Consider the following 11,699-nt stretch of genomic DNA (forward strand, 5'->3'; position numbering starts at 1 on the left):
AAACTTCGCCTTCTTTATAGCCTTTCCTCATAATGAAATAAAGCATATGGAAATATTAATGACTGGTATAAAACATTGTAGGCTTCATGACATATTCCACTTTATGAAAAAGTAGGTCATATTTTCAGCGCGTCAAAATTAATTTCCGATATGGATACACACCACAGCACTACAGCTCTACAGCAGGTTTACAGGAGCAGCTATAATGCAGAGTCTGAATCACACATGAGAACCACGTGGGATAAAACATCTAAAGAAAGAAAATATCGTAAGGACTCACTGATTAAAAATAGTCAGCCAAACAGGCCTGATTCCAGACAGGTGGCAGGCTGCAGGCATAGCAGTGTGTCAGAGATCCATCAGTAATGCGTGTGCTTACTAATATTTCGCTTGCATTGGAGACAGTCATCCATATGGTTATATGAAAAGGCAATTCATTTTACGTGTTCTTTCCCATTTCATCCCCTTGTAATGTTCCTCCAAGCCAGAGTGCTACAGTGGTCTTTGGTTTATCAGAGTAATGTTCTGTTCTTGGATTTTCAAAAAGCCTACTTATTCTGCTAAAAGCTTTTTAATCTATTGAATCCATGAAGCGAACCAGTAACTTGAAGACTGTACCAGTAACACGAGGCTTCATGCCCTTATCTTTCATGATCTTTCACTCATCCACCATTGAACTATATTAATTTCAACAGGATGGCTTTTAGTTTAGACATGACATTGTGGACATACAGTAATAGCCTCTATTAACGTCAGTTAGAGATTCAGCTCCTGGTACTTGGATGTTTTTAATTATTAATCATCTAATTACAGCTGACAATCCAGCAAACATCAAATAAAACGAAAGATATATAGGAACCATGATTGGCATGCACTCGAGAGACTGTAGCCCCACTGCTGTTTGACCGCACTCGCTTCGAATGTTATAACTAGATTGTATAGGCATTATCAGCCTCATAGATATGGGTAACAAGGGGCCTGCTACGCCTACTCGTAGGTTCAGAAGACTTATCAGCCCCTGAAGCTGCCTTATTTATCATTAAGTCGTGACCTCTAGTAGGTGTAGTAGTCATGATGGCAACAAAAGAGAAGGTCAGGTGAGGCATTGTTAGTAAAAAGAACGAGAAAGCCAGCATACAGTGGAGGCTGGGGTGGTGGATGGGTCAAACAAACACAGGACTTTCACCCAGGAGACCGGGCTTTGTGCCCAGTGTGAAACTAAAAGTCAGTGTTGCCTTATTTTAACTGATGTCTGTACATGTGTCACATCACGCCACATTATGTAACAAACGCACTTATTTTAACACAATTCCCTGATGTGTCTTAATCCAGATACCTCCAGTAGCACATCGTGTACGACACTTACGTAGTGCGTGAATTTTGAGTAGTGTTAACCACTTCTTCTTCTTTCTAATGGCAAATTGCAACTGGACAGAGCATCACTGCCAACATTAGACTGCGACTATCGCCTGCCTAAATATCTGCTGGCTTGCTTGGTCACCGAAGCAACAGCAATTGCAACCGCTTTCTTGGCTGCATTTCTCACAGGTTTGGTGGTCCCTCCCCTTCTGCTACGTAGTCAAGATGGCGGTCAGAAGTGTCCAACACTCTTGACTGTTATGAGTGCACCATCTGGACACTCATCGTGCTCTGCATTTTGCTACACTTGTCAATGTGGATGCACTTAAAATAGCAAGTATAAGTGGGAAAGAAGATGAACTGAAAGACAGCATGTGATGTAATCCTAAACACTGTGTATTGGTGCCTAAACCTAACACAACTGAAAGAAAAACAATAGATAACCATCATTTAATAGGCTGATAACGGCCTTCTGAACATAACAGTAGGTGTAGCAGGCTCCTTTTAATTTTTATCTATGAAGCTGATAACCACTGATGACGCCCATTTAATTGAGTGGTAACATGTGAATGTAGATAAACAAAATCAATATTCATAAATTAACCAAAAGCACCTTTAGAAATGGGCTTCATATCAACACTAAGTTTTCTTTTAATCTCTATTGATTTATAAAAATGTGTTTTTTAATACTTCCTCTATGAAAATTAAGAGGAACTAAGGCCATCCTCTAACAAAATATCTATTCATTTTCTGTGTATGTGTGGGTGTGTAAGTGTGAACAGGGGTGAGCCTCACCTTGACCAGTTCATAGTGTTGAATCCCATTGATCCCTACATCAGGGTCAAACGCTGAGGGCACCGGGTATCGGGTGTTGATGGCTGTGTTCTCCGGGATGGAGATGTTTATTACAGTGGACTGGAAAAGGGGCGCGTTGTCATTTACATCCTCGATCAGGAAGCGGATCTTGACCAACCGGAAGATCTCATCCGGCAGCACGGCCACCTCAATCTCATAGTAGCAGCGTTTCTCAGCGAAGACCCCTGAACACAGCTTCTCCCGGTCGATTCTGTGATTGGTGGTAAAGATCTCCCCCGTGTTGGCCTCCACCCTCACCAAAGGCACGTCACCTGTCTTGTACACAGGCTTGAACTGCAGCGGGGAGGATAGCCTGATGCTGGGGTCCAGGTTGAGGTCCAGGTCCTTGCGCAGGTTCCCGATGCGGACGTTCTCCGGCTGCTCCTCCTTCACCGTGTAGTCCCTCTCCTGGGCCCGGCATAGCACGACCACACAGGTGAGCAAGACCACCAGCGCATGAGCCTGACTTGCTAAGTCCATACTCAAGAGTGGACGGGAGCTTCACTTTCTACAGCAGCAACTCTGCCACAAGAGAGGCGAGACAGAGAGGAGGAGGAAAAAAGGAAAGGAGGAGAAAGAGACAGAACACACAACGTCAGTGAGCAAAATTACACGGCATTCAAGTTCGGCTGTAATTAGTACTATTTTCCCTCATGGAGATTTTTCAACTTGACCTATTCATCCTAACTAGTTATGAGCCCACATCCTTCGCGTGTCTTTGAGAGCAAATTAATGGCGGTTTTACACAATTAACCTTTGATGACATCCATTGAGCAAGCGGACACGTAAAGGTTAGCAGTTCACGTATTCCATCAATCCATTTCATCGCTGTAATGAACCATTTCATATTTTTATTGAGAAGTATGAAAGCAGTTGGTTTCAGTGTTGCGACAAAATTGTTTGCTTTGAAAGCTTGTTCACAAACTACCGCGCATGGAAAAATGGGATGAAGAGAAAAAACTTAACTCATATCTGAGTCAATATGGTGCAGTGGTGTCTTCATAAACTGCACCTCACATCCAGACCTAAGCATCAGTGCCTCCACACACACACACACACACACACACACACACACACAGACTTGGTGTAGTACCGCTTGACAGCAGCTATTAATGGAAAACCTCATTTGCTCTGAATGTAAACAATCGAGCTCTCAAATATTTCATGAACGCCCATGTGTGCCCAAACATACACAGTAAAATAAGAGCACTGTTTAGAGTATCTGCAGTGGAAGGAGACAACAATGTGAAATTATTTATTGTGGGAGCCGCCATCAGTCAAATTAGTGAAATTTAATCATAACTTCATTACATCCTGACGAATGTGTTTTTCCCCAACAACAAATTTGAACAGCATTCAGTTTACTGTTTGTGCTGAACAATGCCTAATGATAAAGCCCCTGAACTGAAAATACAGTGCAGATGGGTTTACCATCATAGGACATTATTCATTAATAAATGCTCTTGTGTTGGTTGCCACTTTGATGCTGTTGTTCTACAAAAATCTTTAACCGTTTTATATGTGCAAAAGCTTGCCAAAGGGCAAGAACCCCATTTGCCAAAACCCAAGTAGGTCATTGGAAGATGATGAAGGAGTCATACTCTGCAATGCCTTCCCTGCCAGTATATGCTAGCATGAAATATTGACTGCTTTCCACCAGTTAATTAGTAGCATATTTAGTAAGTTATTAGGGGAGTTACTTCATGTGGTTCGCTAGCTCACATTTGGACTTATTCATTCATTTAATCCATTCTCGGATATCTTTAATAAATGAAATCCCATCATTTCCACCACAATCACACAAACGCTTGGCCACACAGGCTTTAATTGCCTTTTGGCATTGCAGTGGTGGTATTCCGGTATAATTATCAAGGCATATCCATGTTCAGTAGATTTTTTTTTTTCAGTGGAACAACAGAATACCATTATTTGTGTGTGTTTTAGTGCGCAGTGACGTATCAGGGTAAAGCCACCAACGCACAGCTCTGTTTACTTCTCATAATATTCCTTCCTTCCTCATGTGTTTTCCAGTGCAGTATTTGTAAAGACTAATATAATTTCATTGCTCATATCCCACTGTGTATTTAGGTCCACCAGCCCTCACTGAGTGTTTATCAACTGCATGATTTTCTTTGAGATATTGGTTTGCATTCATAAAGGCATCAGCCTTGGAATCAAATGTCCATTTCCTTCGATGTATGCCAGAAGTGCATGACAGCCATCGCAGAAACGATGTGCAGCTGGTGCTGAAAATGCATACATACCCGCAGTAACAAGGGACCACAAATAGCTCTTTGGGAAGTGTAATATTCCCTACTTTATGAAATTTCCATCCATTTACATGAGTCAAACAATATCCTGTAGAAAAGGTATGACTACCTAAACTGCTCTACAGGGGTCCTCTAAATTGGCAAGGCAACAGCGTTCGTAGCCATTGAAGCTCTCGGCCTACCGACAAAGGGGAATTGATTAAAAATAAGAATTTAATTAAGCTGGTTTTGAATCAGCAACAATTGCAAGGCATTCATGCAGCCTGTAAAGACAGATTTCTTTTCACACATTTCATAAAGCAGTCACACGAGACTCATTAAAGAGCAGTTGGACAGGAAAAAACATGGCTGACATTGATCAGTGTGAGGGTGATCCGCGCTACACGTATAGCGCAGGCGGTGTGATACTGTCATGTCAAAATATTGATGAGATATATCCCATTAGTAAGTGTGACACACTTTACTTTGAAGTGTGCATCTTTCCGCGAGTGAGCAGCGATTGCTTTACTGTGATGATCGCCAGGCAGTCCAAGGCTGAGCTCGCACAATGCATAATGAAGTTTAAATTACATCCTTAAATGGGATGTGATTCGCCCAAGTGAAAAAACAGAAAAGATCAAAGCATGATCTAGATTCCCTCTCCCTTGTAAGTGACAATAACGTTCCGCAGGATGAAGGGGCGTAGTATGTTTTTGACTCAGAGTACATGCAGGAGTACAAATCTAGTAACAAAAAGGACATCCTAGCAATGCTAATGTGGTGTTAAGACATTGTATTTTAGTAACAGGGGAGGAATATACATGTATCTGTAGTATATAAATACAATATATGAAGATATGTCTCTACCTACATGAAACTAAAAGGCTTAAATTAGGATATTTTGCAAGCACAAGCCACATGTTGCATGTTCAACATTCTGCAGCCAAACTTGTTTACTCCTCTTATTCTATTAACTCACTGCAGGTTATTTTCTCGTAAGCAGGATTTTTCCCAACATTTGCATGGCGTTCCACTTGTCACAACTCTTTATAAGCCTGTCCATGAGGGATAGGGCTAGGTGAGAGAAGGAATTGTGCTAGAGGGAAAAAAAAAGTAAGAGGGAGGGAGAAAGAAATCCTAGGTGTCAGTCAGAGTGTCTCCTTTGCTTACATTTCACTAGTCTCCTGAAATGCTATTTTGAGCCCCAGACAGCAGGTTGAATCCAGTAGGCAAACTCAAGCCTCCCTCTTGGGAGACACAGAGTGAAGAGGAGCAAGCCGGCCCGGGATCACTTTACACAACAGCATGATGGACAGGCCTTCCTGGTGTTTGCATCCGCTGAAGGTAGCACCGAGAGGGAAAGACATACAGCTACTGTCACCCCCCCTACTTTCACCCCTAAAGATACCCTCAACTGGAAACTTTGAGTGGAGTGAGTCTGAGGCTGGGAACCAAGACATTTGGAGTCCTTTAACTGTCAAAGGTAGGTTTCCACCACTGTTGTATCTATCAATATTGCCTTTGGATCCAAAGAGATTTTCAAAAGAGGGCATTGGTAGAAGTAATACTTTTGATTGTCTTGGGCTTTTTCTCTTTTAACAGCTTTAAGGATCGCTGACAGCCTGACAGACCAGGTTTCTGTCAAGATCAGTCAGTTCTTTTTTAGTCCACACAGCCAGAACAATTCTCTTTACACGGTGGAGGAATAAAAGTTGTTTTCTCTTGGGAAACTTCAACAATGACTATATTACCTGAGTCGTGCTGGAAAGTGAGAAAGTGCGGGAGAATGATGTTTGACATAAACGGCCACGTTGACAATGTTAACAGTAGATTTAATACTGACAAAAGATGTACGATACATTCGAGTTCAAATATCACTGGGATTTGCACATCACACCATCTCGTATCAATGCAAAAGGAAAAGACGCTGATCTATCAAAAATTCTGACACGTAATTTGCAGCACAATGTTTGCATAAAAAAATCTGGCAATGCTGTTAAACTGCATAACCCAGTGGCTTTTCACATTTCAATCAGTTTGTTAATTCTTAGATAGACTCAGATTATGGAGAGTTGTACTACTTGGGTAATTAAATGGTTGCTAGGTAATATTTCTTACCCTCCTGCATTAGCTAAATGACGAACTAATTTACAACCTTGTAATCACGGACCTCAAGAGGGCAGTCCATACATGTAAATGTAATCCTGATGCCAAATATAAGTGTGATCGTTTCGCTGTAGCTTTACATCATCTTCTAATGCTAAACTCTGACTTTAAAATCCATTATGTTTAATGAAAATGTGACAAAACTCAAGTAAATAAATTATCATAAACACCATGCAGTTAATTAACAAAATAAAACTGTTATAAAACTATATTTATATACTGAATAATTGCTTTAGTAGAATTTTCTTTTTTGATGTTACTGAAGAAACAAGGTCAAAACATGTTAAAGAACATTTTCCTATATTTCAAAGTGGCTGCATTTCAGGTGACTTTTGAGCTGTGGACACCATCATGAATTCTGAATGAGGCAAATTCAGTGTGAGTGGTCATATTCAGTATATTATGCTTAATGGAAAGTGAGAAGGACACTACTTGGCGAATATCAGAGAGCTACTTAGCCTTACGGGGTGGACAAACTCTTTATACAGACTATATGTGACTGTGGAGGCAGAGATTTTAAAGCAGCTTGAACACACACACTGTAAGATGAAAAGCAAAAACACCATCTTTGACACCTGGGGAGCATCTCAGAGACTACAAATTAGCTCCTCTATGAACTCTTTAGAACACACACACAGCCTCCTGACAAGTTAACATCGCCCAGACTCATCAGTCTGCAACCATCCAGCCTGTTTTAAATTTATCAGAGGAATATAAATGATTGGGAGATATGGTTGCAGCACATACAATATATCAGGGCTGTTGCAGACTGTGATCAATTGCTGTGTGGCTACTGGTGAATTTGAATTGCGGATGTGCAACCAGCAGATGGTTTTATATTGCAATTTTCAAGTCAAACAAATACTTAGCCTGCTCCCATTTACTCACTGGCTCTTCTTTTAATATAAACGCCTCAGCCTACAGCCAAAATATGCTGCTCACCTTGGGAAGCTTCACATTACCATTTGATTTAATTCTCCAGCAAATATTGGGTTCAGTAGGCCTTATGGGACTCTTTATTTAAAAAAAAAACAAAACAGCAGTATTAATCTATTGCATATTGAGCAGGTATAGGAACCCAAACAACCAACTGTGGCGGTTAATCTCCAGGCCAACGGGGATTTACATCGTGACTATTTGAACTACTCCTAGCAGAAAACAAGGGTGTATTTATTTAATTATTTTCCTAGAGTGTGATTGTGAGCAGACTGATTGCCCCTGAGGTTATGGTCTGTGACAGCTGAACCGCTTGACCAGGAGCGCGCTGTTACCGCGCACCCACGCACCGAGCTTAGCGGCCAACCTTGCACTGACAAGTCCCTGCAGTTGGATGCTCTTGGAAAGTAGGCCTATCTATGTAGCGATCAGTGTTTTCTGAGCAAGACTAAATAACGCCCGAAGTCGTGACCAACCGCGCAGTAGCCTATATTCATAATGCGACAACTCAGCTTAGATTCTCCACGATGCACCGTGTCCGTGGATAATTTCTATTTACATCAGGTGCGCGGGGACGCCTGTTATATCTTTGGAGCAGCTCTAGGAAAACCCACGGAACATCAAAATGACCCACAATCGCAACCCACTGATTTATCCAACTGCCTTGTAGGCTATCAGTAAATTTTCGCCCGGCTCATGCGGCTCTCAGATTGTAAATATAGCGCAGATCCTCGCTATTGAGACATCAATTTGATTTTATACGGAGCACATAAATTAGGCTGCTGGGCGCTTCTCCAGCGTCTCTGAATGCGCTCAGGATACAGACCAGTCATCTGCTCACAGACCACTCAAGTCAAAAACATTTGGATGTCAACAGTAAAGTCATGATTGGGGAGCAAAGCTTACCTTTTCCGCTCGAACAGGATGAAAAATCAACCGTGAGTACCGTCGCGTGGAGACATCACTGATTTACAAAAAAAGAAGTGCCATGAATTAAACTGAAGTGGGGGGAAAGGATCCTCATCAGAAGCGGCAGCAAAACGCAATGCAAGTAGAAAGAAAGAAAAAAATGTTATCCACTACCAAAACTTATCCATGCGCTAAAAAAAGCTGTGGTCCTCATGTGCAGGAGAGAAAAATAAATCATGCACAGCGATCAACTTTTGAAAAGGACGCTGTAATTCCTCTTCGGGTGTCTTGGGCTCGCAATCCCACGGCCGGAGATACGCATTGATCCAAGCTGTGTTTTTACATTAACTTTGCATCCCTAGCCTACCATGCCTGGCAATTCCTACTTTATTTTACCAGCTTAAAATCAGCTGGCACCAAACTTAGACGTGTGCGTTACAAAAAGGCGTCTTGACCCGCGCGTAAAACTTCAATCCAAGAGCGCAAGAAAAAAAAGGACTTCTGATGAAAAATTGACAGCTTACAGCTAATTTATTTTATAACCACTTGTTTTGACTGATTCGAGGTTGTGCACGCTCCCCAAAAAAACTCTTGAAGGAGGGATGCAGAGAGCGCATCGCCCCCCAATGGAGTTGGATCAAAGTGTGCCTCAGTGTAGCATCACTTACAGGAGCCGGGATAGGCGGTTCACCGTATCTGTCTGCTAAGCTGTAGATGTCTCAGTAGTATTGTATGAACTCAGTTCCTCAATACTGCCCACCTCTCTCCCTCTCGCTCTCCCTCCGACTGACATCATGGCGGAAGGAGGAGCCAAGCGCAGATTTAAGAGCCCCGGTCCTCTTAAAGCCGCACTGCGTTGGAGAGATGCTTGCACTGAGAGATGTAGGTGGATGGCGGGGTATGTGTGTGTGGACCACAGATGCCTCTGCTGTTTGCAGTAGCCACAGTGCTCCAGAAATCCGCCTGAAAGCAAGAGGGGGGCACTGTTCACTTTTATACCGAGCTTTGGTTCTGCTTTTCATTTCCAATTAGGTCTACTGTATCATCGGCACCTCTGAATAATGATGAGGTTCAAATTCTTTTCAGACATTCCCGAGAGTGTCAACAGGCCGTGGCAGAGCTCTTATCAGGGATGAGAAGAGAAATTAATCCGATAATGGGTTTGTTCACAGTTTCCATAGTTTCCATGTATAAAATGGTGTCAAATAATTCCTGTGATGTGTGAGCCAGTTGCAGCTCTGCTGAACTCTTCAACACTTGAAATGCAAGAAATGATTAAAAAAAGGCAACAAAGTACTACCTAGGAAATTGAGGGGAATGTCGCTGTATAAAAAATGACAAGGTGCCTCATTAAAATCAGATATTTGTATCAGCACAGTGCTAAATGTTGTTTAACAGCGTGTAATTTGGACCATAAAACCCATTGAGATGGAGCATTAACAAATCTGCTGGTGGCTGAAGGGCACAATGTCAGACAGGCATCAATGCAACATATCGATTGGCTCAAAAATCCCTGATCACAAACCATCAAGCTGTCACTTTCCTGCTGCCACTAACTGAATAGGTGTTTCTGTCCCCACATACCCTACAGCGGGATCTAGCAGGTGGTTTTATGGGGGTCATAAAGGGTTATGGTCACACAAAGGTCAGATCATCACCGCTGCTATGTTACAGCTGATTACCCTTGTCCCCTTGCCGTCACCTCATACAACAAATGGCTCTAACTTTGCATTTTAACAAGTTTAGCCTCTGGCAAGGTTTCATAAACAGCAATCTTCACCTGTTCAACATTTCCCTCCACATTATTTCATGTCACAACACTCATCCCTGAAGACCAGGGGGCAGGGGTAGGGCCAGATGACTATTTTTTTTTGTGTGTGTGGATTAGACCAAATAATATTTTAGTCTTAAAGCAACTGCTTAGAAAATTGTGAAGCTATGTTTATTTTCCCAGCGAGAAAACCCAGCATACAACAATGTGTTTTCTTAATTTTACTGTTAGTCTCAGAGGGTTTCTCGTGGACTTCTTTAAAGAGTCTGACTGCCAAAAAGCTCTATTATCTGTCAGAAAGCAGCAAACTCCTCCCGTGTGATGCTGTGGCCAGGGCTATTCTGATATGTTCAGAAACAAAAAAAACTTTCAGAGGAAACTTCTGGCTTTTCGAAAGTCTCCTACATACAGTGTGTCAAATCTTGTAGGATGCATCAGTGGACTGTTATAATTCACCAAACTGAAATATAGCTATTTATGTGTGGAAAACCTGTCTGACACTGGTGGAGATTATTGTTTTACCCTTGATTGATTATTCATGGCAAGAAATCCTTAGTTATAATGTTGCAGCAGCTTAACCAGAGCAGAAGATTAGCTTAAAGGTCCACTCGCTGATTTTTTTCCACAGATTCATATTCTAGTGAACAGTACCAACACTACATCAGCTGCTTGTTGTGCTTTCACGTGTGATGTTATATCAAAATCAGGGAATGTACAATTATTTTTTCCCCTTACACGGATAATGAGTATGAACATAAAATATTAACTTTAGACAGTTATAAAACTTTTGACTGAATCTTCAGTCTGAACAGTCAGATACAACAAATGGAATGAGAACACCAATCAAGGTCTTTTTTTTAGCGTTACATAGGCTTACATTACGACAGCCTTGTGACAAAATTACCTGGCGATGCCCGTCCCGTAACCAAATTACTAAATTCTGCCTCCGTGCACAGGGCATGACAGGACAGGTAGAGACAAAGCCACTGTGCTGCTACCGAAAAAGCTGCTGACTGAGTTTTCTCTGAGCAGCTAGCTGGTTGTTATAAGAGTCTGAAAAGTCCGGGTCACAAGTGTTTTGTGGCTTGCAGTTTCTCTGCACCTCCCTTGGGGTTTTCTATCATCCATATTGGCCCTCATTTTTGGCAAATGGGCTGTTTAATTGGGGATTGCCCATTGTTCCGACAGTCCAAAATTACAAAGCCCTTTTAGTCCGTAAAATTGGACTGAAAGCCCATTTCTCAGACAGCCTGGTATCCCAAAAACAAACACCCATTGCTCCAAAGTCCTGTTTCTCTGAAAATACACACTCCCTGTAGTTAGACAGCCCAATTTTTAGAAAAATATTTGCATTGTACTTTTCTTTAAACCCCACTAAACTGCAACTTTATGTTTCGCTGTGGTGCATGTGTGATTAAGTTTAGGCACAAAAACCACTTAGTTATGGTTAAAAA

General features: G+C 41.8%; 1 protein-coding gene across 3 annotated transcripts in view; it reads right to left on the bottom strand.

Annotated features, from left to right (window-relative positions):
• pcdh11 (protocadherin 11) overlaps positions 1-9,214 on the bottom strand; it is a 165,794-nt gene extending 156,580 nt beyond the window's left edge. For all 3 annotated transcript variants that reach the window (XM_033632999.2, XM_033633000.2, XM_033633001.2), the window contains exons 1-2: positions 8,472-9,214; positions 2,155-2,736 (exon numbers count right to left, since the gene is read on the bottom strand). In XM_033632999.2, coding sequence (XP_033488890.2) covers positions 2,155-2,694 — 540 coding nt within the window. In that variant the 5' untranslated portion in view covers positions 2,695-2,736; positions 8,472-9,214. The remainder of the gene's footprint in view (positions 1-2,154; positions 2,737-8,471) is intronic.
• Between the last annotated feature and the right edge of the window lie 2,485 nt (positions 9,215-11,699).

Source organism: Epinephelus lanceolatus, chromosome 7 (assembly GCF_041903045.1).
Source record: "Epinephelus lanceolatus isolate andai-2023 chromosome 7, ASM4190304v1, whole genome shotgun sequence".
NCBI lineage: Eukaryota > Metazoa > Chordata > Actinopteri > Perciformes > Serranidae > Epinephelus > Epinephelus lanceolatus.